Genomic DNA, 27,085 nt, shown 5'->3' on the forward strand with positions numbered 1-27,085 from the left:
GAAACTCTACCGAACCGTTGGATTGGTCGTCAAGGAGCTGGCGAGTTAGCATGTGTCACCTGGGCTCCACGGTCACTGGGTTTGATACCCTCTGACTTTTTCCTGTGAGGTTTCGTTAGAGACAACGTTTATATTCTAACATTCCCACAGAACCTGGAAGAGTTGAAGAACCGGATGCATACCGCCATAACAACAGTGATAAATGACATGCCAGAGTATAGAAGGAATTTGAGTATCGATGTGATAATGTTCGTGTCACTGATGGAGGACATATTGAACATCTGTAATCTGAACTTGAGAGGTTCGTAAATATGTGTGTAATGATTCATATTCGTATATATATGCATTCAAAATACGAATATTATTTTTGAAACTTCCTGTATATGCGGTCGCAGCGCAATAATCAAATGTTCAAACACGTGTGAAATCTTATGGGACTTAACTGCTAAGGTCATAGGTCCCTAAGCTTACACACTACTTAACCCAAATTATCCTAAGGACAAACACACACACCCATGTCCGAGGGAGGACTCGAAACTCCGCCGGGACCAGCCGCACAATCCATAGCTGTAGCGCATCAGACCGCTTGGCTAATCCAGCATGGCAGCGCAATAATCGTCTCGATAGGCGACTTGAGCTGTGTTGCAAAGTGTGTTACGTGCTAGCTTAGATGACACATGAATCTGCTCTGGTGGATCCAGGTATAGCGTTTACACAGTACAGCTGAGTCCAGAAGATGGAACAGATTCTCATCTGTCGTCAGACACGATCCCCAGCTGGCGACGCCCACACAGTCCGGCCGAAGTGCAGCCGCGCCGCGCCGCGCCGCCCCCCGCCTCTCTGCCGCGCAGTGCGGTCCCGACCGTTGGCCTGCTGCTGGGGGGCGAGCTGGCAACGCCGCCCCGTGACGTCAGCGCAGGCTGCCGCTGCGGCTCTCAGCTGTGTGCGCCGCTCGCCCGGCTCAGAAGGCAGCCAGGAGCGCAGTGACGTCTGCTGGAACACACGAGAGAGAGGTAAGGTGGCCAGCTGGACTCTGCTGCAATGTCCAAGAGGCCCGCTGTTCGGAGTGTGTTTATCTGGTTTTGTGATTCGCTACTAGTGTCTGTGTGGCTGTTGTTCCATTAAGGCTAGTTTACACTATGGCATTGCACTGCGATTTCATAATACATGACAGAACACACGGCGACACCGGTGTTCACATCTGCAGCTCGTGTTCTAGTGGCTAGCATTGCTACCTCTGCATTGCGGGGTCCTAGGCTCTATTATCGGCCGGGTTGGGAATTTTCTCCGCTCGGGGCCGGGTGTTTCTATCGTCCTCATCATTTCATGATCATTTATGAAAATGGCGAGATCGGACTGAGTAAAGATTGGCAATTTGTATGGGCGCCGATAACCGCGCAATTGAGCGACCCACAAACCAAACATGATCAGCAACCTGTGTTCACATAAGTTTCATAGTTTTGTGAGTGCCATAGTCGTGTCTAAACTGAAAGTTTTGACAACTGCACCAGCGGTGGCGTTGTTAATTAATGCCTCTTTGGATGAAATCACTGCATAAGGAAATAAATAAGAAAGGTGTTTGGGTCCGTGAGTGAATAAAGAAAAGATGTCAGCTCAGTTGCTCACTGATCTTGCAGGAGGAAAACCCTTAATCTTATCACAGAATGCTACCAGAAAAGGTTATGTTTCCCCTAAATAGTCAGTGCTGCAGTGACGAAGGAAAAATATGGTAGTGAGTGAAGCAATGTCGCCAGAACTGAAATGAGAAATCAAATTGTGTAGGGTCCAGAACTCTCGTCCTGCTAGAAGGTTCAGATGTAATAGGTGGTGACGTGTTTGCATTAACACAATATTTAACTTAGCCTTTCTCGGCACATGCTACTCTGAGATTCGAAGAAAGCATGTGTAGTGACTTGGCAAGACAGTCAAGCCACTATGATTGGTAGCCGAAAAGCACGCATTAAGCTCACGCAGGCTGGCGTGAGGTCTGGAACAGGATAAGGTAATTAATGTAGCCAATAATGTACGTTGCTGCTGGAATACTTAACTTTAATCCATAATTCGTGAACATCGGTCTGACAGCACATGCATCACAAGATAAATAGCAAATGATAATGGCGTCTTGCTAGGTCGTAGCAAATGACGTAGCTGAAGGCTTGGCTAACTATTGTCTCAGCAAATGAGAGCGTAATTTAACAGTGAACCATTTATAGCAAAGTCGGCTGTACAACTGGGGTGAGTGCTAGGAAATCTCTCTAAACCTGCAGTGTGGCGGTGCTTGGTCTGCAATCACTGACAGTGGCGACACGCGGGTCCGATGTATACTAGCGGACCGCGGCCGATTTAAAGGCTACCACCTAGCAAGTGTGGTGTCTGGCGGTGACACCACATTCCTTCCCGGAAATCGGCGTACGGTGTGTTATAAGGCTTCTGCCCGCCGTTGGGAGGACCCCATGTTGACGTATGTGATGAGGTGGGGAGCCTAACAACAGGCGAGGCTGTGCCACCCGCACCCGGCCATTCGGTCCGAGGGAGCTAGGAAACGCCTGAAAACCTAGTCCAGGGTGCACGCCAACTTGCGGTGTATGTGCCCGTAGATAATCAGGAGGGGCCGAAGGGTCGACCTCCATCGGACCGGAGCACCCGACGGGCGAAGACGACATATGGTCCGGAGCGGGCAAGAGTTCCATGGCGGAGGACAACTGGTCACAGGAAGCGATCGGCGACGCGTACCCAGGGAGGCGCCCGGCGGTTGCAGCGACGCGTCCACTGCAGGCGTCGCCGGCGGGAGAACAGGCTGCGGCGGCGGCGTGTCGCCATGGGGCAAAATGGAAGGCAGCGTCGGTAACACCTGGGGCTGAGGCGAGCCAGTAGATGGGTCCCCAGGGCGCTGACCGGACGGCACCGTCGCTGAAAGCAGACGGGGAGCGGCAGATCCCGTGCGACGACAGAGGCGCAGCTGATTGAGATGCTGACACACCTCACCAGAGGCCCCCAAAACCAGATACATTGCGCGGACGAGGCAGCGAAGAATGCGCCCTGCGAACCAACACTGTGAACCGCGATAGTTGCGATAGTATACGTCACCTGGAGCAAACCAGGTGGTTGCCGCTGCACAGGAACCTGATGTGGCGGATGTAGCAAAGACATCAAGGTTCCATGAGGGCGGCCGTGAAGCAGCTCAGCTGGCGAGAGACCATCTCGGGGCTGAGAGCGATATGAGGACAAAAAGAGTAATAACGCGTCCTCCCGAGCATGCTACTTTTTCAACTTCTACATCTGGGACTTGAAAGTCCTGACCAATCGTTCAGCGGCACCGTTTGACTGTGGCGAAAACGGCGCGGACGTCAGATGTTGAATACCATTGGCCTTGCACAATGACTGAAATTCTGCGGACATGAATTGGGGGCCATTGTCGGAAACAATAGTCTGTGGTAGACCTTCAACGCAAAAGATAGCGGACAACGCTTGGATGGTGACAGAAGACGTTGTGGAAGACATCCGGACAACAAAAGGAAAATTACTGAATGAATCGACCACAACCAACCACCGAGCATTCCAGAATGGACCAGCAAAATCGATGTGTAAGCGTTGCCAAGGGGAAGTGGCTTTTGGCCATGCAAAGAATTTCCGCGATGGTGCTGATTGTTGTTCAGCACACGCCATGCAAGAAGAGCACATTTGTGTAATCGCAGCATCGATTCCGAACCAAGTACAGTGCCGATGAGCAAGTTGTTTCGTTCTCCCTATACCCCAATGTCCTTGGTTTAGAAGGTTTAAGACAGAGGACTGTAACGAACGTGGGACCACGACCTTGGACTGATCATTATCAGAACGCAACAGCAAAACACCACGTTGTACAAGAAGTCTCTCCTTGTGAGCAAAAAATCGGCGAACCAACAGATCCTCGATCCGTGACTTTGACAAGGGCCACTGCGTAGCAACAAAACGCAGGACAGGGTCGGCAGCTGTGGCTGTAGCTACACGACGAAAATCAATCGGAAACGATTCGACCACATCATCGGTTTCCGAATCAATGAACAAGCAAGCAAATTCGGAGGAATCAAATGCTCTATCCTCAGCAACAGGCAAACGGGACAACGCATCGGCGTTGCCATGCTTAGCAGTGGACAGATACAAGATATCGTAGCGGTACTGCGAGAGGAAAATAGACCAGCGAATGAATTTCTGTGCTGTACGTGGAGGTACAGGCTTATTCGGATGAAAAAGGGATGTCAAAAGTTTGTGGTCTGTGATGATGGTAAAGTGACGACCATACAAGAAATGAAACTTTGTAACACCAAATACTATAGCCAATGCTTCTTTCTCGATGTGTGAATAATTTCTTTGTGCAGACGAGAGCAATTAGGACGCAAAGACAATAGGGCGATCGTGCGAACCATCTTTGTGCGCAAACACAGCACCGATTCCGAAATCCGATGCCTCCACCATCAACAAAAGGGGTTTCTGGGGATCGAATGGCGTAAGGCAAGTATTGGAAAGCGACGCCGATTTCAACTGGCGAAAGGCGCGTTCGCATTCCGTCGTCCAGACGAACGGAACACCTTTACGGCGTAAGCGATGAAGCAGACCTGAAATGGAAGAGGCGTGGCGCACATATTTATGGTAGTAATTTATTTTTCCCGGCACGCTCTGTATCTGCTTCAAATTCTGCGGCGAAGGCTAGTCTTGTATGGCACAGAGGTGCTCTGGACTGGGATGGATGCCTTGGGCGTTGAGTACATGTCCCAGATATGGCAAATCACGAGCAAAAAACACACATTTGTCCTTCCGCAAGCGAAGACCATTTTGTCGCAAGACCTGAAATAATGTTCTGAGATTGGCTAAATGTTCTTCTTCCGTCTTTCTGGAGATCACAGTATCGTCCAGATAGTTTGCTGCCGCAGGGACCGACACACAAACAGTTTGTAGATATTGCTGAAACAATGCAGGGGCAGATGCACACCCCAATGGCAGTCGTTTGAATCGGTACAAACCAAGATGCTTGTTAACCACCAAAACGCGCTGGGATTCTTTGTCCACCGGTATTTGCAAGTACGCATCTGCTAGGTCCAACTTCGAAAAATATTTACCTGGGCACAGTTTGTCAAAAAGATCTTCTGGGCGGGGTAAAGGAAAAGTTGCAATCACTAGTTGTGGATTCACTGTTGTCTTGAAGTCCACGCAAAGTCTCAATTTTCCGGAAGGTTTTTGCAAAATTACTAAGGGTGAAGCCCAGAGAGAAGCCAGCACACGTCCAATTACACCTTGAGATTCCAAATCGTGTAATGTTCTTGCGATCTCATCACGCAATGCGTGGGGAACATTGTGCGCTCTGAAAATTTTCGGTTGCGCATTGACTTTCAGTTCCAAATGTGCTTTATAGTTCGTAGTGCAACCGAGGCCCGGTGCAAAAATGTCTGCAAATTCTTCACATAGACGAGAAACACTGGCTGAAGGCACAGTCTGGTTCACTGATAGGACCTGATTGACTATAGACAAGTTAAACAACTGAAATAAATCGAAAACAAAGAAGTTCACTGCAGAAGAAGAACAAAGGACATAAAATGTCCCTTGTATGTTGCAAGAAGGCTGCACTGTCCTAACACAGGGATAGCCTGTCCAGAATAACTAGTTAGCTTAACATTTGCGGCACGCAATAGAGGTGTGCCCAGCTGTTTGTACATGTCGTGATTGAGTAGTGTAACTGCAGTTCCGGTATCGAGCTGGAATGGTATCACATTGCCGTCGATGTCCAAAACAACAAAAAGTTTATTGTCCTGCTGACGACAAGAGCGACTATCTCGTGCAATGTGAACTGACACTGGTACAGAATCACTTGCGACATGACGGGATTTCCAGCGACGTCGACGCACACTATTTGTGGGACGAACACAGTCACTGTTAGAGAGAGTGGCACTGCGCGGAGTGGAGTGAACTACATGAATTTCCATAGGCGAAGAGTTGCGAGCATGAGTATCCTTTGTTTGATTCCAATTCCAGCGTGAAGCAAAGGGCCTGGAATGGTTGTGAGTGTCCGTTCTGAGCTTTTTCTGGCAAACACTTTGACATGTCCTTTTGTATTACAGAAAAAGCAAATGGCCTGGCGTGATGGGCAATTCTCACACGAATGTCTAGTAGCACACCGCAGGCATGATTTCACTGCATTTGCATGCTGGCGTGGGACACGTGGCTGAGAGCCAGGTGGCATTGGCGCGGCCGGGCGCGAGGACTGTTTACTGTTCCGTGCAGCTCGCCCAGCGGGCCGGTTAACCTGACACATGGGTGGCGAAGTTGCAAATGATTCCTGAGCAAAGTCAAGTGTGTCCTGCCGATCCAATATGTCCATCACTTGTTGAAGGGAGGGATTGACTAGTTTCAAAATCTGTTCCCTTATACGAACATCAGAAACATTCTGTGCAATTGCATCACGCACCATAGTATCTGAATAAGGGAGTCCACATTCACACACAAAATCACAATCCCTAGTAAGGCCTTGCAAGGTTGCAACCCACTCCCGATTAGTCTGACCGGCCGTACGTTTTGTACGAAAGAAGGCATACCTTTTCGCAACTACATTGACTGATCCTTTGAAACATGCATCTAATGCAGATAAAATTTCGTCGTAGGACAGAGTTGCTACGTCGCGTCGGGGAAATAATTACACTATCACACGGTACGTTTGCACCCCTACACACGATAATAAGAAAGCCTGCCGCTCGTTACCTTGAATTTTGTAGGCGGCGAGATGGAATCCAAATTGGCGTGACCACTCTGTCCAGCTTTCCAGTTCCGCATCAAAAGGACGAAAAGGTGGTGAAACGGCGTGTTGTGGCTGCGTGAGCGGTGGAGCGGCGGCTGCCGCATCGTTTTGCATTGCACGTTGACACTGGACGAGCTGTCCAAGGGCATCCAATAAGGCCTGCGTCTGCTGGTTCTGTAAGCGATAAAATTCGGACAGTACATCTGGAGATTGTGGCGAAGCCATGACACAAGTAAATCAGGGCAGGAGCGGTAGTATTAGTACAAACGCGAATTGGCTCGACGCCAATCCTCGGCGCCAAACTGTTGTGACTTGGCAAGACAGCGAAGCCACTATGATTGGTAGCCGAAAAGCACGCGTTACACTCACGCAGGCTGGCGTGAGGTCTGGAACAGGACAAGGTAATTAATATAGCCAATAATGTACGTTGCTGCTGGAATACTTAACTTTAATCCATAATTGGTGAACATCGGTCTTGACGGTACATGCATCACAAGATAAATGGCAAATGATAATGGTGCCTTGCTAGGTCGTAGCAAATGACGTAGCTGAAGGCTAGGCTAACTATCGTCTCGGCAAATGAGAGCGTAATTTGACAGTGAACCATCGCTAGCGAAGTCGGTTGTACCACTGGGGCGAGTGCTAGTAAGTCTCTCTAGACCTGCCGTGTGGGGGCGCTCGGTCTGCAATCACTAATAGTGGCCACACGCGTGTCCGACGTATACCATTTAGACACCTTTAAGTGTAAATTAATATATTTCTTACTTCAATTATCGAGACTTTACTCTTCTCGTTTTCAAATATATTTTTCAAACAGAGCCAAGTTTGAGTGGTTCATGGTGTGGGTTCCTGTAGTCATGTCCTAGTTCATGAACCACGGGCAACGTACGAGTGGCCAAGTAAGTGGTCCCAACAGTCGGGATACCAGTTACTTTGGAATAAGGCTGGGCATCTCGGACATATTCTGAGTCGTGGTCACCTTTGTGCTCATACGGCAAAGACTATCAAATCCACCGGTTAGTCCCTCAGCCGTTAGGGGTAAAACCCAATGGGACTCAGGGCAAGTAAAGCTAGCAACCTGCTTCCCTGGTACTTTAAAATATGATGCTGGCAATAATCAGAGCAAAATGCCTCGGACCTTTGGAGGTGACGGAGTCCCACCTCTAACTGACAAACCAGGGACTCCTAAGATACGACTTGGCAAACAAATGGTAATGAGATGGGGAGCTATTAATATCAATGGGGGCTACTCTGGGAAGAAGGTAGAGCTGGCAGAGGCTGCAAGTAAGAGGGGGCTGGACGTTTTAGCTGTTAGTGACATTCGGGTAAGGGGTGAGAAAGAAGAGGAAGTGGGAGAATACAAGGTCTACCTGTCAGGAGTCAAAGCAGGAATAGCACAATGGGGTGTAGGGCTTTACATCAGGAAAGAAATTGAACCCAGTGTAGTTGCAATAAGGTATGTAAACGAACGACTGATGTGGATAGATTTGACAGTGTCTAGCAAGAAAATTAGGATTGTGTCAGTATATTCGCATTGTGAAGGGGCAGATCAAGATAAGATGGATAGTTTTTATGAGGCACTCAGTGATGTAGTTGTTAGAGTAAAGGACAAGGACAGTGTTCTGCTCATGGGTAATTTTAATGCCAGGATTGGAAATCGAACAGAAGGGTATGAAAAGGTTATGGGTAAATTTGGAGAGGATATGGAGGCCAACAGGAGTGGGAAACAACTCTTGGATTTCTGTGCCAGCATGGGCTTAGTAATCACAAACTCCTTTTTTAAACATAAGAACATTCACCGGTATACTTGGGAAGGCAGGGGAACCAGATCTGTCATTGACTATATAATAACAGATCAGGAATTCCGGAAGGCTGTGAGGGACACACGTGTATTCAGGGGATTCTTTTATGACTCTGATCATTATTTAATCTGCAGTGAAATTGGGATTGTGAGGCCGAAAGTGCAGGAGGTCAGGTCCATATGTAGGAGGATAAGAGTGGAGAAACTTCAGGATAAGGAAATCAGGCACAAGTACATAACAGCGATCTCAGAAAGGTACCAGTTAGTTGAATGTAGTCAATTACAGTCATTGGAAAAGGAATGGACAAGGTACAGGGACACAGTACTAGAAGTGGCTAAAGAATGTCTTGGAACAGTAGTGTGTAAAAGTAGGATGAAGCAAACAGCTTGGTGGAATGATACAGTCAAGGCAGCCTGTAAAAGGAAAAAGAAGGCGTATCAAAAATGGCTACATACCAGAACCCAGGTAGATAGAGAAAGTTATGTTGAAGAAAGAAACAAAGCCAAACAGATAATTGCAGCATCGAAGAAGAAATCGTGGGAAGACTTTGGAAACAGGTTGGAGACTATGGGTCAAGCTGCTGGAAAACCATTCTGGAGTGTAATTAGCAGTCTTCGAAAGGGAGGTAAGCAGGAAATGACAAGTATTTTGGACAGGTCAGGAAAACTGCTGGTGAATCCTGTGGATGCCTTGGGCAGATGGAGGGAATATTTTGAAGAGTTGCTCAGTGTAGGTGAAAATGCGATCAGTAATGTTTCAGATTTCGAGGTAAAATGGGATAGGAATGATGATGGAAATAGGATCACATTTGAGGAAGTGGAAAAAACGGTCAATAGATTGCAGTGCAATAAAGCGGCTGGGGTGGATGAAATTAAGTCGGAACTCATCAAATACAGTGGAATGTCAGGTCTTAAATGGCTACACAGGATAATTGAAATGGCCTGGGAGTCGGGACAGGTTCCATCAGACTGGACAAAAGCAGTAATCACACCAATCTTTAAACATGGAAACAGAAAAGATTGTAACAACTACAGAGGTATCTCTTTAATCAGCGTTGTGGGTAAAATCTTCGCAGGTATTGTTGAAAGGAAAGTGCGAGTATTAGTTGACGACCAATTGGATGAAAATCAGTGTGGGTTTAGGCCTCTTAGAGGTTGTCAGGACCAGATCTTTAGCTTACGGCAAATAATGGAGAAGTGTTATGAGTGGAACAGGGAATTGTATCTATGCTTTACAGATCTAGAAAAGGCATATGACCGGGTTCCTAGGAGGAAGTTATTGTCTGTTCTACAAGATTATGGAATAGGAGGCAAACTTTTGCAAGCAATTAAAGGTCTTTACATGGATAGTCAGGCAGCAGTTAGAGTTGACGGTAAATTGAGTTCATGGTTCAGAGTAGTTTCAGGGGTAAGACGAGGATGCAACCTGTCTCCACTGTTGTTCATATTATTTATGGATCATGTGTTGAAAACAATAGACTGGCTGGGTGAGATTAAGATATGTGAACACAAAATAAGCAGTCTTGTATATGCGGATGACTTAGTTGTGATGGCAGATTCGATTGAAAGTTTGCAAAGTAATATTTCAGAGCTAGATCAGAAATGTAAGGACTATGGTATGAAGATTAGCATCTCCAAAACGAAAGTAATGTCAATGGGGAAGAAATATAAACGGATTGAGTACCAAATAGGAGGAACAAAGTTAGAACAGGTGGATGGTTTCAAGTACTTAAGATGCATATTCTCACAGGATGGCAACATAGTGAAAGAACTGGAAGCGAGGTGTAGCAAAGCTAATGCAGTGAGCGCTCAGCTGCGATCTACTCTCTTCTGCAAGAAGGAAGTCAGTACCAAGACTAAGTTATCTGTGCACCGTTCAATCTTTCGACCAACTTTGTTGTATGGGAGCGAAAGCTGGGTGGATTCAGGTTACCTTATCAACAAGGTTGAGGTTACGGATATGAAAGTAGCTAGGATGATTGCAGGTACTAGTAGATGGGAACAATGGCAGGAGGGTGTCCACAATGAGGAAATCAAAGAAAAACTGGGAATGAACTCTATAGATGTAGCAGTCAGGGCGAACAGGCTTAGATGGTGGGGTCATGTTACACGCATGGGAGAAGCAAGGTTACCCAAGAGACTCATGGATTCAGCAGAAGAGGGTAGGAGGAGTCGGGGCAGACCGAGTAGAAGGTACCTGGATTTGGTTAAGAATGATTTTGAAGTAATAGGTTTAACATCAGAAGAGGCACCAATGTTAGCACTGAATAGGGGATCATGGAGGAAATGTATAAGGGAGGCTATGCTCCAGACTGAACGCTGAAAGGCATAATCAGTCTTAAATGATGATGATGAGCCAAGTTTGACTGTAGTAACGTGAAATAAATTTCGCGCATGGGATTACTGAAAAAATCAAATTACTTCAAGTGGCCTCTTTGGCTTCAAAAAATTGTCCAAAAGTTAAGAATTCTCTCAACTGCGGGCATTAACAAGAGCCATCTTGCTTTTCAATGAGATAGAAGAGTTTCATGATTTACATCAACGTATAAGCAGAACTTTCTCAACTTGTCCTCCCAGAGTGTATTGAAACACAATTACGTATTTTCACGACGGTTGTTTCAATGTCTAGAGATAAGATTGCAGCAGCGCTTGATACTAGTACTGTGGAGAAACGGGCAGGCCATCCAGTTCCCTCTACATTGTCTCCTAGTCGCTCCTTAATTTGGTGAAACACATTCCGCTGAGCGCGTCGATGAAGGTTTCCGAAGTTATTGGTATTGCCTCCACTAAAGCGATTAATTTATCCGATGGAATTTGCAGTTGTCTTAAAGGGTCTAAAGAAAACTTTGCAATTGTCTCCGATGTTCGTTATTACGTGACTCAAACTTGAACAGCTTCTTTTGGATTCCGTCAGTTTCAGCTAAGTAGTGGTCAACTAAAGGAAACACCTTTTCGGCCTCCTGGTTCGATGCGTCGGTGCCAGTGTTCTAAGATTAAACTGTCTGCGAATGTTTTGTGCGTTCATACACGGAGTGTGGTGCGATAATATTTTTAACAATCGCTATAGCTTTGGTTGTGGCAGTAGACTGCTTTGCTGCGACTTTGTAGTCGGGATACATTGAGGCATTCACTTTTACGTCACAGTCAAGAGAACTGAAGGGCTGACGATGCGTGACAACTTCGTAAGCTGCTGTTAGTGCCGCAGCAGCAACGAGTAATTCTTCCTCAGTGTCATCTTACATCATAAATGTAGCCACGTGCTTTGATGTCGATGCTACCGCGAATCTATTGGTAAGATTCTTCGTAGAAAGGTGGATGCCTCACGTCTGGCTTACCTCCGTGAGTTACTGAGATGAAACAGCAACGAAGCTCTCAGCTCTGCCTGATCTGCACGTCCTTTCTTGACAAAAGACCGCTTTTTTGTGTAGTCATTCGAAAAGTGACACACTTTTTCCAGACATTTTTTAGCTGTGATAAGGTAACTAGGCGGTAAAAAGTCGACAACACTTTCGTCACCGTACACGTGACTATACATTACCAACTCGCACACGTTGTTCGTATTACGTTTAGGAAGAACCGTCTTATCAGATTGCAAATGGGAACTGGCCGATTTTTCCGTGTGGCGCTGCTTGTATAGTTGCAGCCCCGTACTACTGGAGATTTCTGGTATTACTTCGAATGACAGTGCTGCAGCTAGAAGGTGCTTGCATCGGCAATCCAGGATACAGAACATGCAACGCCATCTGTAAGATGATCTTATCAACATAAACTTGTTGACATAGAGAGGAATTGAGGCTGCATTTATGTGTTGCGCTAAGAGATGGTGCTGCGTCAGTACGTCAGCCAAGCTCGTTAAGAGTATTTTGCAAAATGGGGACATAATTTCCTCTTGTCGGGGGAGGTCCGTACCAGTGACGGTCCTGACGTATCGGGGCGGATTGCAGCCGTACCTGCAGACCACCGCGCTCTGTGAAGTGGATGGAAGCTCCGACGGTGCCGCCTGTTTTCGTTCAGCCAGAAGTACCGGTCGCGATTCGCCTCGCGCCAAAGATTGGGACTGCTTCTGCTACGATGCAATGGCAAGGATTTTTGATCGTTAACTGACACGAATTAATTTAAGATAACCATAAGATAGTAGCTATGCGAAGTATGAACATGCTATTTCCCTTTGTCGACAAGTTTTCAGCCACAGTCATTAACAAATATATTGAGACATCATTCTTCTGAAACGATATACTGTACTACTAATAAATTATATTACTGTATTATGTCTTTTTGGGTACCTATATTATCGGAATGGAACGTATTGACCTATTCTGCATGGATTCCTACGAAAAACTGTTGCACTTAAAGAGGGTTAATTGAGTGAGATTTAGAAATGCATCATGCTCATTAAGCGAAGTTACGATGAAACTTAATCGTGCAATAATCATTTACTTTTATTCTACCACCAATTAAACTACAAATTAACTACTGACATATATATCGTGTAAATGAACACTTTAATTGTAATTAATTATGACACTTCCTGAAACTTTACTGTGCCTAAGTAACGTAATTCAATAAACATAATGAAATTAAGCATTGTAATTATGATTAATAAAATTTATGTAATTGTAACATCCCACTTACAATTGTCCACAGCTCGTGGTCTAGTGGTTAGTGTTGGAACCTGTCTATCACAGGGTCTCACGTTCGATTACCGGCTAGATCGGCGGATTTTTTTCTGCCCAGAGACTGGGTGTTCGTGTTCTCCTCACCATTTCCTCATCATTCAGAAAAATGGGGAGACTGGAATGTGAAAAAGATGGATGTTGAGCGCCCTACAAACCAAACCACCACCACCACCACCACCACCACTCACAATTGTCTATGGTTGTGAATCAAGTTTACTAGTGGAAATGATGAGCAGGACTTCAAATGCTGCTCATCCCTTAATTTACATCTGTAAATATTTTTGTCTGTTTCACTTAGCAGCATTTTTCTTCACAGGTCAACAAAGCGGAAGGGAACGACATGAGCAAACTTCTGCAGCTGGTCAAACTGTGTGAGTGGAAGAATTAAATTCCAGCAACCATCTTCATAAAAATCGCTACATTGCGAATCAACCGTTTGCGGAGCTGATGCAAAAATTGGGTTCTGAGTAAGCAATTGCATTGAATTTAGCGTTAAGGCAATTTAAATTAAATTACTCAGTGCTAAACTGACTGTATCTTCACTAAGAAACAGCAGTCACAAAACACAATAGTCCATTACATTTTGCTTTTCGGGTGGCACATGTTGAATACACCATGGTACTATACTACTGCACCTTTGTACTCCTCGGAAGACGTCACCGCCATACATTTAACACTGTCAGAAGTAGTTGTAACAATGTATGAAGCACAGCACGTGCATCGGCTATCAACATGGCAATGAAATGACCTGGATGGTTCCCATAGGTGAACAGAAATTGGGTGTCCGGTGCCTTCTCTCTGAACTCGTCTTCTCCTCTACCACCTCCGTTCCAGGCCCACTCACGTACACCTCCAAGGTCTGTACCTCGGCTGCAGCTTCCTCTAGACCTCTCACTAGTCCCAAAAGTCTCGGTTCACCCCGCGGCTCTCTGTCGCCTGTTTCTCTTGAAGTGTACCCATTTCAGTGGTAGTATACACGGATGGCTCGAAGGTTGATGGTCATGTTGAGTTCGTTTCCGCTTATGCACGACATACTGAACAGCGCTCCTTGCAAGATGGCCACAGTGTTTCCAATGCAGTGCTGGTAGCCTTGTCTGGCGCCCTTGAGCATATCTGTCCCTGCATCAGAAATCCTTCTTCATTTGTAGCGACCCCTTGAGCACCTTGAGCACCTCACAAGCTCTCCACTAGTGCTATCATCGCCATCCTTTGCTAACGGTCATCCAAGAGTCTGTTTACATCCTCAAACAACGTAGACAATCAGTCTATCTATCTATGGACCCCAGGTAACGTCGGAATCCTGGGAAATGAATTTGCTGAAAGTCTAGCCAGATAGACTACTTGTAAAGTCTGGAGATCGGCCTACCGGAATCTGTTGTTTGGTTCAGTATTATGCCGCAAAGTTTTCGAGCTCTGGTATACAGAATGCTGCTCCCTGACTTTGCTGAATAAGCTACGAATGGTAAAGGAGGCGACGAATGTGTGGTACTCCTCCATGCGAGCTTTTCACAAGGACTACATCGTCCTTTGCTGGCTCCTCATCGGACATACTTCGCTGGCTCACGCTCACCTACGTTGCGAGGACCCACTTAAGTGTCGCTGTGGTTCACACTTGAGTGTCTGAAATCTTTTTGGACTGTCCAGATTTAGCCGCCCTGAGACGGACCTTTAACCATCCTGGCGCACTGCCTGCAGTGTTAGGTGGCAGTGCCTGAACAGCCGATCTAGCTTCAAGTTTTATTCGAGAGGAGGATTTTAACATTCAGTCTAAGGGTTGGCATGTGGCCTTGTCTTCCATCCCTTCACCCTACCTGCATTTTAACTCATCCCCGCCCCGTCTGGTGCTGTCTATTCGACTTGGTATTCATCTTTTCAGCATTTGTGTTTCTCTTGCCTTTTGCTCTTAGGCTGGGTATTTTAGTGTGTGGCAGTGGCTGGCTCATCCATTTTTATTACTGCAGTCAGCCAGCCAAGGCAACCTGCTATATTGTTTTTAACACTTTTAACAGCTTTTCTTCCTTTCCGTTAATGTTTCCTATTTTTGCTTGATATTTCGTTTCCGACTTCAGTGTGATTACTCACAGAGTCTTACACATTTTCTTCCCTCCCAGATTTCATGCAATAATAGCTGTTCATTGCGTAATGGCAACTGCAGTGCCACTGTCAGCTCGTAGAGAATGACGACAGTGATAAGCGTCACAAAAACTGAATTGTACCGAGGTGAGCAGAGCAAAACATGTATCAGGCCTCAGGAAAACTTAGAGGCTGTAGCCAGGTCTTGCCCTTGGGATTTAGCAGAACAGCCAGTGTGGCCGTTAGGCTAAAATGTTTGGAGACACCCGATATACGGCATAGGCCCCTAATTTAGCTTTCATTTGTCGAGAATCTCTTGTCCAGCACAAAATTCCAAGCGACTGGAAAAAAGTGCATCCATATAACCAGAATAAAAATACGAATCTGCAAAATTACAGATCAATGTTCTCAACATTCGTCTGCTGTAGAATCCTTGAACATGTTATCAGTTGAAAGAAAATAAATTTCCTTTATTTAAGAGCCTCTGTGTGCAAATCAGCGCAAATTCAGAAATAATTGCATGTGTGAATCTCGCCTTGTCATTTGACATGATTATACTGCGAACTCTGGTTGAAGGGCAAAAGGTAGTCCATACTCCTAGATTTCCGGAAAGTATCTGCAACTGTCGCACTGCAGCCTGTTAATGGAGATAGCAACAGAAAAGGTTCCCAGATATGTGAGTGGCTGAAAGACTTCTTCAATAATATAATCTAATATGCTGTCCTTGATGAAGAGCGTTCATCAGTGACAAGGGTATCGGCAGGGTGGTGTGAGAGGACCCCTGTGATCCTCCATATACATAAATGAGCTGGCAGACAGGGTGGGCAGCAATCTGCAGCTATTTGCTGATGATGCTGAGGTACAGAAAGGTGGTGTTTTTCAGTGACTTAGCAATGTACAAGGTGACTTAGACGAAATTTCTTGTTTGTATAATGAATGAAAGCTACCTTTAAACGTAGAAATATCTAAGCTATGGCAGATGAGTAGGAAAAACTATCCAGTAGTGCTCCACTACAGCATTAGAAGTGTGCTGCTTGACAGTCACGTCGATTAAATACCCTGGAGTAACGCTGCAAAGCGATATGAAATAAAACGAGCACGTAGGTAGGGTAGAAGGGAAGGCGTGTACTCAGTACATTTTAGGAATGTGTAAATAACCTGTAAAGTAGATGTCTATGGAACAGTAATGCGACTCATTCTTGGGTACTGCGTGAGTGTTGATCGTCACCGGGTCGGATTGAAGGAAGGGCATCAAAGAAATTGAGGCAGGCTTCTAACATTTGGTAGCAATAGGTTTTAAGAAAATGTTACAGAGCTGCTGTGGAAACTCAAATGTCAATCCCTGGGGGGAAGCTGATGTTCTTTCAAGGAACACCATTGAGAATACGTAGAGAATTGGCTTTGGCAGCTGACAGCAGAACGATTCTGCTGCTACCAGCGTACATTTCGCGTAAGGACCCAAAGATAAGATGCTAGGAATTAGGACTCATAAGGAGGCATATAGACACTTGTTTCACTGTCCATTATAATTATCCGAGCTGTTATGCCGTGGTCGATTGATGAATTCTGTGTCAATTCCCAACGTTTCGTCTCCGACTGCGGGAGACATCTTCAAGGGGGTCAGTAGCTTGATGGAAGGTCCAACACACCCAGTACAGTCAGTAGCGATCCAGTGGGTGTGTTGGACCTTCCATCAAGCTACTGACCCCCTTGAAGATGTCTCCCGCAGTCGGAGACGAAACGTTGGGAATTGACACAGAATTCATCAACCGACCACGGCATAACAGCCCGGATAATTATAATGTACATGATATTTCCGCCCGTGAAAGTCTACATTTTAGTACTTGTTTCACTGTCGCTCTACTTGGGAGTGGAACAGGAAAGGTAATTACTAGCAGTTTCCTAAATACCGGGAGTGATTAACAGCTATAGATTCGCCAGGCCTTGTTTGTATTGCTCCTGATCTCCATATTTAAAACCATCATTGTTTTGTAACACTGTACTGCGACTAGAAATTACAGAAATAGTGTCTTCACCCCTTTCTGTCGACTTCTTGTGGGAAATACAGGTGTTTGATATTGTATTGTTGAAGACACGTGGCTATCACCTGTGGCTATGGAAGGATGTCATGCAGTTGTGATTGACATGTAATGGGCGATATTTACCCGCTGCTGCTGAGCACAGATCACCTATGCCTAATACATGAATTTACGGTGCTGTGTAAGGGCAAATGGCTGTTCAGTGATGCCTTTTTTCAGAAACATTCACAATGGCAGCCGCCAAGGAGGTGCAAGAGGCTGCTGCTACGGATGCTGGGGAAGGGGCCACGGTGACTCTGGTGGCCGGGGACACGCGGCTGGTGGCGCACAGGGCCGTCCTGGCAGGCAGGAGCCCCGTGTTCGGCGCCATGCTCTGCCAGGACACGCCGGAGGCCAGCAGCAGTGTGGTCACAGTCCCCGACGTGGAGGGCCCGGTGCTGCACCAGCTGCTGGCCTACATGAACTCCCTCCATGCTCCCGAGGTGTCCCGCATGGCCCCACAACTCCTGGCAGCTGCAGACAGGTACGGCGTGTGGGGGCTGAAGGTCCAGTGTGAGGAGCAGCTGGCCAGTCAGCTGTCAGCAGAGAACGCGGTGCGCACGGCGGTGCTGGCAGTGAGGCACTCCTGTCCCAGCCTCGCAGAGGTCGCTGTCGCCTTCATAAAAGCCAACTCGCTGGTGTTTGCCACAGCGGGTTGGGCCGATGCGGTCCTCAACCACCCTGATGAGGTGGTCAAAGTGAGTCAGTTGCTCGGTGGGCCACTAACAGAAACCAGGTAAGTGCGAGACAAGATGATCAGCTGCACTTCCCATTCTTAAGTGTGAAACTCTGTCCCCATATCTGTGTGTGTGTGTGTGTGTGTGTGTGTGTGTGTGTGTGTGTTGAAGGCTATAATGTTTGCCACTGAGTTTGTATAGATGTCTCTGTCCTGTAAAATGCAGCTTCATTGATGCCTACAACAGCCATTTGCTGCTACCTCAGAATACTTTTGTTGCCTGGCAGATTCAAAGAGAATTGTCAAGGCTTTCGTCGGCACTTGTTGACAAACTGCCTACTGGCTTCTATCTCGGGTTCTTTGGCCGATGTTCGTCTGATGATTTTACTGACGTTTCGCCAGCACGAGTGGCTGACATTGTCAAAGCTTCACCCTCCACTGCCAGTGGTGCCCACCTCGCTGCCGCAGATGGGATGACTGGATGATCAATCATTACCAGGATGAAAGAACATAAGAGACATTGCAGGTTGGGCCAGCTTGAGAAATCAGCTGCTTATTCAGAGAAGCTGTAGAAATATAAACACATGTGAATGGCTTCATCAAGAAAGCGGAAAGCCTTAAGGTAAACGGATCCTGGATTCCTGTAATGCAGCGAACGACCGTCGCAGGTAGCAAGAGTACAACTGCACCGGAAATGACCGCGGAAAAGCCCTCAGACATTGGTGCAACAGGTACATATGGTCTGTGGCTGTGAGCTCGGCTCCAGTTCATCACCGGCAATGGAGGGTGAAGCTTTGACAATGCCAGCCACTCATGCTGCCGTAACATCAGTAAAATCATCAGACGAACGTCGGCCAAAGAACCAGGGACAGAAGCCAATAGGCAGTTTTGTCACATTCAGACATATCTCTAAATTTAACAGTGTTAACAGCAGATGTCAAGAAATAGCCCAAGTTTTCATAGCTTCAAAAATTTTGTCCTTTAAACAGTCCCTCCTTATTTGTTGTCACTGTTAAATTGCATGTGTACAAAACGTTGCCCTATGGCTTTCTGCATCAGGTATCTCAACAAAGGTACAAACCCTTTGTATACAGCATCAGTCATTTTGCTGTGGGCACAAAGATGTGTTGCTCAGCACATAAGCCGAAGCAGTGATGTGTCTAGTTTGGGGCCAAGACGAGCTGTGCCTCAGGACTCGTTCTGTGCACTGTGCAGGTCACTAAAATCCTGTTTGCATAAAGTAGAGTTTAAAGTGGTTTAGTGTGTCTTCTGCAACTGCTACTTGCAGTAAAATACCTAGCAATAGTGTCACGCTGCGTAAACACAAGAAAAGATGAGGACTAAGTGTGTATCTCATAACCAACACCTGGTACAAAGTAGCCTACTGCAGCACAGATCATGTTGAGCAACAATATATTTACAGTTTTCGATTGATGATGTAGCTAATATAGACCTGAGGAAATCGGTTCGTCTAAAGTAGATAGTTAGAGCAATTGCTATTCCCAACTCGGTGTTTACATTCTGAAAATAATTTTCTCAGCACAATCCTTTATTGTCTTTAGACGGTACAGGAAAACTTTTTAACTACATTTAAGGCACAGCAGATGAAACAGTTTCTCATTAATGGCTTGTATAGAAGATTCGCAGAAAAGGTGAAGTGAGCGTCTGTGCACCCACGTGAGGTTGATCATTATGCATGCAACCTGTGATCAGTTCAAAGGATAAGAACCCAGGCCTAACGGCAGCTCTGGGTGCTCCCATACAGTGTGGAGTGTCCCCATATTGTTTCTCTCTGTTTAGCCATCATGCAGAGCACATGTGACACTCACTACCACAGAAGGGGTTTAGTGGTCAACATGCTTTGCTTGCATCCTTGATGAAAAGGTGTCATATTTGTCTACCTGTCTTTCAAGTTTTCTGTATCTTCACAAAACTCTCCAGTAACTACCACAGGATGTCCTTCAGTTAGGATGCTGCTGACGGCCTTCTCTACCCTACCCATTGCTGCTGCTGTACCTTCTCCGATAACCAGAACATTGAAGAGTCACTGATATTTAACTTCCATTTGTTCCACACCACTTAGTTATATATTCCCCTGAATTTCTGGTAGCTAATAAAATTTTTGGCTAGACTTAAATATTTATGCAATACTTTGTGATGTTTACTTACTAGAAAATTTCTCTTTTGGTTAAATTGGTTGCACTTCCTAGATCATTGATAATTATCTTCTGGCCCCTATTGTTAATTATTCAGCCTAATTCTCTCTTGTTTGGTTAGCATGACATGAAAATTCATGTTTGAAACACGAAATATATTAAAATTGCTCTACATTTTCTTTAAAGAAGCTGTTTTCGAAACACATCACCCATGAATATACTATCTAATCACATTAATGTGACAACCTGTCAAAGGCCTGAATGCGCTCCTTTGGCAGCACACCGTATGTGGGAAGAGAGTCAATGAGTTTCTGGAAGGTACAGACAGGCCAGCTGCACTAGTCTTCTCAGTTTAGAATCCATGGCATGAACAGCACACTCGAGGTAGTCCCAAAGATCCTCGATTGGGGAGGTGAGGGGAAAAGGGGGGAGTTGTAGGAGGGCTGGGAAACATGAAAAAGAAAATATGATGCCTGAATCTAGATTTAACGTGACCAGCGAATTGAAATGGAAAGAAGGATGGCCTGTTAGAGGAATGTGATGATCTCAACAGGATGAGGAAGTTGAGGAAAAGGTCAACGCTGAATAGCAACCCATGAGTAATTTTGAAGAGTTCAGTGATTTATTTGTGTCGTAATTAGCAAAACAATAGCAACAATAATTCAGTTTTGGAAGCCATTGTCACTCCCAGAAAATCAAGTGACAGGAAGAGAGTATACAACAATAGTGAATAGGTATCTCTGTATGTAAAAAGAGAGAAACATCTAATAATCATTGGGTTGCTGTAATAGGGGAAGGTAAAAAGACATAGTTAAGAGACAATATACGATTATTGGAAAGAATGAGAGAGGAGAAAGTTCTACGTTTATGGGAGATATGGGGGTGGGGGGAGGAACTGAATTTCTTCACATGAGAGTAACAATACGGCTCCCTGTAGTACCATGGCTGTTATTCACTGATGTCTTCACATTCTATTATCCTGTCCCTTCTTATTGTCACAGATTCCCACATATGAGTATCCTCACCTGTTTTGTGGAGAACTTTCACAGTTCCTTTATCAGTTCACATCTTTCTATAGCCTCCCATTCTGAATGTGGTATTCTCTTTTCTTGCTTTTCTCACAGCCCACAATTCATTTTTATTCACTACTCAGCTCCAGATGTACATTCTCAGATACTTCTTCTACAGATTAAGGTCTGTGTTTGGTATTTGTAGTCTTGTTTTCTGAGGAATGTCGTATTACCCTGCTGGAGCAACTTTCATTGTCCCTCATGTCTATGTTTGTTGCTAGTGTGGTCCTTAATTTTCATAACTTTGTTATCAATGTTATTTCTACTACTACCCAATACATTCATCTTTCTTTTGATTGTAAATCCTAATGCTGTATTCATTCCATTCAACCGCTCTGGTAATTCTTTCTCACTTTTGCTAATGATAACAACACCATCAGCGAATCCTTTCATTCTGAATTTTAATTCTATTCCTGATTCTCTTAAGTTGCAGCAGTGATACCTCGATTTTAGTTTTAAACGATTAGGGTGAACCATTTCTAGCATATTTTGAATTAGTTCCTCTTTCTTCCATTCCTATTTTTCCCAGTCGATTATTGTATATAACTATATATTACCTGCATTTCCCCTATTTATTAAACTATTTTTCAGGATTTTCTACGAGTTGCACCATTTTACACTGCCGAAGCTTCCTAAAGATAGACTAATCCAATGAACATTCCTTTATTTTTGGTAAATATTGCTTCCATTACCAAGTGCAAGTGCCTCTCTGAGGCCTTTATCTTTCCTAAATCCAAACTTATCAGACTATATAATAGATCCTAAATTTTCCTTACCATTCTACTGTATGTTGTTCTTGTCATAAATTTGGATGCATGAGTTGCCAAGCTGATTGTGTGGAAGTCTTCACTTATTGGCCTTTGCCTGCTTCTATAGTATCTGGATGACATTTTTTTCTGAAGGTCTGCTTGTATGTCCCTTGTCATAGGTTGTGCAACCAACTTGAACAGTCATATGGGAGTCACTTTCACCAAATGTCATAGAAATTCCAGAGTAATATTATCCAACCAGATTGTCTTGTTTGTGTGCAAGTATTCCAAAGCTTTTCTTAAGTTCTAATACTGAGTCCCCTATGTTTTGTTATTTGATGACCATTTTTTCTTGTGTCATCTCATCTGATAGTTCCCTTCACTCATAGAGGTCTTCACTATACTGTTTCTATCCTTGCTCTGCTCTGCTTTTAACAACGGAATTCCTTTCTAACTCTTGATCTTGAATGCTCACGCTTTTCCAGCAACCATTTTGCTTTCTTTCCAGAACTTCCTTTTTCATTGGTTCCTTAGTGACCTGTAATGCTGTAGGGAATAGTTCCAGAAATGACATACTATTTTAATGTTTTGTTTTTATTGAAAAAATTTAATCATTTTTTATTATGTAAACACTTCAAAATCCAGGACATACACAAAATGATTAGAAATCATTAAACATGAAACTACAATATTAAGAAAAAATTAAGACAAGAAACTATGCCCATGTGTCATTTTATACTTACAATAGGGACAAAATGATAGTGCACAATTTTCAGAAATAGTAAACACCGTAAGCCAAAACGTCTTGAGGGTTTAATACATATCCATGCATATGTTTTTAAGGTCTTAAAAGATTTCTCACAAAATTAATAACTGTAGCTGGGATATCAGCATACAGTGAGCCCATACCTTACATCTAGTATATTTAATGCACGATTCCCCTGGTCTTGAATGGGAGAAGATAGTGCAGTACATACAAACACAGTCATCTTCATCTGCACTGAGATCTGAGTTATAGGCTTCCACCCTGCTTAACTATATTCTTTTGCAAGGTTGTCGACATATGTCAATCCTCAGTTAATTTTCACTGTTGCACTTTCTCTTCTAGAAGCTTGTTGTTGGTACAGCTGCTCAGAAAGCCAGAAGAAACCAGAGTTATTTTACATGTCTTTAATGAGCATTGTACTGCAGCTCGAACTGTAGATACTTCATCAAATGGTGCCTTGAGACATCTAGAGCTATCTTTTACAAGTCTGAAAGCTGTTTGTGGAAGTATTCCTCTTCAGATGGTGAAATATTCTGTAAAACATGTGAACATGCAGGAAAATTGGAATATTCGTTGTCGCGCCTAGGTGGATGTGAATTTTGGTCACCATGTACAGGCGAAGATTGTTTTCGTCCAAGCTGCCGGCCGAGCCCATTGCATACAGGGAGCAAGCAGCACTGTGCGTCCCATGAATCAGAGAGGCGGCCGCCGTTTATGCCTTCTTCTCACTCTCCTTTGGCAACAGGATGGCTTGGATGTTGGGCAGGACAAAAGCCTCTGTGGTGATGCCAGAGGGCAGCTTGTTGCGCATCTTATTGTTGCAGATTGCAGGTCCAAGTGGTGCAGGGTGACGTATGTCTTATTGTTGGAGGCTACAATTCCATCCAGCTCAAGCACTCAGCTGCTAGGTACTCAGTGATGGCGGCGAGGTAGAATGGTGCCCAGGCACCCACAGGCCCTGCATAGTTAGCCTTGTGCAAAAGAGGGTGGATTCTGCTGACTAGGAACTGAAGCCCAGCCCTGCTTGAGTGGTACTATCACTTTCCCTTGACTTAGCCTCCCTTTTTGCGTGTTGACATTCCAGCTAGCTAACTGCTGTAGGCGAACGAGAGGGCAGCAACAGTGTGACCTAGAGTGAGTCAAGCAACCTTAGGAAATCCACACTTAGTATTAACCACACATGCTTCTATGCCTTATGCAGTGGCAAAGAGCTAACGCATTTGGCACTGGGTGACGTTTGCTGTGTTTCTAGGTCGTTTGAAACCTTCATTATAATGGGTCTTCATGGGCCCAAAAATGCAAACGTGTATTGGCTGAAGTTGGCAATTACAGTGGGATAGTAGGCAAAATACAGAAGCTCCATTTTCATTGGCACATTTCAGCACTTGAACATGTTTGAGATTCTTGCTATCGTCATCAGTGATAAACACTTTATTCTCTTTGCTTACCTTAATGAAACTAGAAAAATTTCTCCAGCCATTCATCCACTTTCTGGCCCTATTTCTAGAGTTCTTATAGGTACTCCATCAGTTAATTTCTCTTTCGGTTTTTTCTGGGGTAGAGTAAAGCTGGAGGTATAAAGTTAGCAGCAGTATTCATGTACGCTAATGTTGTAATGTGCAACACCTTTTAACAATTGTAAGTACCCCAACTTGTTTCTCCAGTCATTGCAAAAAATTTTTGACTCATGTCCACACATGAAAGTACAGATAAATTCATGCTGGTGAAATTCCTTCTTTATTGAGGACATTCATATACCATGTAAAATCTGTTAACCTGAACTCAATTTAATACCACTGCATGAGCCAAAGTAGCAGCTTCCAGCTCCCTTAAAGATAAATCAGGATTGTGTGTCATAAATCCTTTCAGTCAGTCCTGCCAGCAATTTTCTTCTCCTTATTAAATTTGTGAGAGATACTATTTTGTTCTGCAGCTTAGTAAGCTAGTTCCTTTGGGACACTATATCCTGCATAAACCCCTCATCAAATGTAGACGAAACCTCTGACCCTTCGTTTGTGGCATGCCTTCTGAAAGTCACCTGTGATACACCAAATTGTCTGGCTGCTCTCAATCAGCCAATTTCATTCTTGTTTACTATATTGATGGCCCTTTCCATGGCTTATTTATCCCATGACGGGCATGTAGTCTTTCGGACAAATATTTTAACAAACTGCAAAAATTTGGTAGGAATTGGGATCCAACTCTTTTATGGTATTAGTAATGCTATTGCAATGTATTTGTAAATATTTTAAATGGTTTTATTACATCAGTTGATCAGGCAAAAATGAGTCGTTTTGCCCTTACTCATGATATGTCATTTTATGGTATACATGTAGACACAGATGAACTGACTTAGTTGCTCTTTACCATAGCCTCAGATTCCAAACAACAGGGTCGATTCATACACAGTCCCATGATGCTTCAACTTGATTTTGGTATCTCTGTGCACTCTGTGTTCTAAAATGAAGTAGCAACATTGCTACTATGTAGTAAATGTCACTGTTGGTCCCTGTAAACCAGTGGACACAACAGAGGTAGGCAGTGGAGCACAAGCACCACAACCACCACCACCACCACTACAACCAGCACAACCATTGGTGGACCTAGTAAAGCACTATGGGGGTCAACACGATTTGCAGGCTATTAAATATTGTAGACTTGTTCATGATTCACATTGTCTACCTCATTATTCAATAGGACAGGTTATGGAATGTTACATAAATTTTCAAAAAGCTTATTCATCGAGAGTACATGATGTATGTAAGAGTTCATTAATTTTTCATTCCATTTCATGGATTTATTTTAATTTGGAACAGTCGTATTACCATTTTAGTGCGCATCTGATATTTTAACGGAATGGATCTGGGCATATGGAAGATGAATATTATGTTGATAAGTTGTAATAAATCTCTTGGCAGAATAAGAAAAGTACATATCATTTATTTGCTTTGTTTGTCCAGAAGTTGCCACATTTTAGTTACTGGCACATGCCACACGCATTTTACAGTATGTAATCTTTTCTAGGATGACTGTAGTGAACTTGTCAGATACAAGTGACTTTGTGTGTGTGTGTCGGTGTTTCCCTGTTTTTTCAAATATGTTCATGTAGAAGACTGTATACTGTTAGAGGCTTCAACACACACACACACACACACACACACACACACACACACACACACACACACACACACACAATGGAGATGTAGTAGATTACATGCCATTGTTACATGTAAAATGTTTCGATGAATTTCTTTTATGTGAAACAGAAGCTGGTTAGATTTGCTGATAAGGTCACCAAATTTACCAATAAGAGGTTTGAAGGATTTTGTTTTAATGTCAGGAGAGTCTTTAACATGTAAATGTAAATTGTTTTGTGTGTAATCTTTGATAGTTTCACAGAGAACTAGAATAAGCTGCCTGAAGCATCTATTTTAGCGGATATAATGACTGCTAAGAAACAGCACACCAAGTTGAAAGAAAGTGAGTTACAGGAATAAGCGTGTCGGAATTTGACAGATGAAAATCTTGAGAGGTTGCATAAAGAAACTTTTAATGGATGATGGTTGAAGACAGAACCGCTATACCTTAATAGGGGAATATAGTAGGGTCGTTGTTGGACATATGTATACATTTTTGGTTGTATGTTTTCTTTATTAAGTGTGTGTTTTCAGGAAGGTGTGAGAATTTTTATGTTTTGTGCAGGAGCCTTCCTGGAAAGGAGAGTAGCCGAGGACTGATCCAGGTAGCTAAGGAGGGGGCGGTGGAGGAGCTCAGGGTGCTTCTCGCGACAGGGGCGAAAGTGGGGGTGAGGGACGAGGACATGTGGACTGCTCTGCACTGGGCAGCTGAGAGGGGACACCTGGAGGCAGTAACATGTCTGGTGGAAGGTGGAGCAGAGGTGGATGTGAGGGACAGCAGGCACAACACGCCGCTGCACTGGGCTGCATACCGGGGTCACGTGGCTGTGACACGGCGATTGCTGGACTCCTCTGCTGACCCCGACGCCAGGGATAAGTATGGGTGGACGCCGCTGCACTTTGCAGCAAGATGCGGCTACACAAAGGTGGTGGCCGTGCTGCTCGATGCAGGGGCTGACACTGAGGCCAGGGACGCACACGGGCACGAACCCTGCGCCATCGCCAGGCAGAACGGCAAGCAGCAGCTCGTGGAGATGCTGTCGTGAAGGATTCAGTGCAACAAACATCTCTGCAATGATGCTGAAATGACTCTCTACATCTGTTTGTGATATTGTTCTAAATACAGAATGCGAATGTGAA

At 44.6% G+C, this 27,085-nt stretch overlaps 1 protein-coding gene across 1 annotated transcript; it reads left to right on the forward strand.

The window, feature by feature from the left end:
- The first annotated feature begins 736 nt into the window (after positions 1-736).
- LOC124553307 (ankyrin repeat domain-containing protein 65-like) lies at positions 737-27,085 on the forward strand. The gene is made up of 3 exons (XM_047127186.1): positions 737-1,013; positions 17,572-18,127; positions 26,511-27,085. Exons 1-3 carry the CDS (start codon positions 737-739, stop codon positions 26,989-26,991), a joined length of 1,314 nt encoding a protein of 437 aa, XP_046983142.1. The 3' UTR covers positions 26,992-27,085.

Source organism: Schistocerca americana, chromosome 11 (genome assembly GCF_021461395.2).
Source record: "Schistocerca americana isolate TAMUIC-IGC-003095 chromosome 11, iqSchAmer2.1, whole genome shotgun sequence".
Lineage (NCBI taxonomy): Eukaryota > Metazoa > Arthropoda > Insecta > Orthoptera > Acrididae > Schistocerca > Schistocerca americana.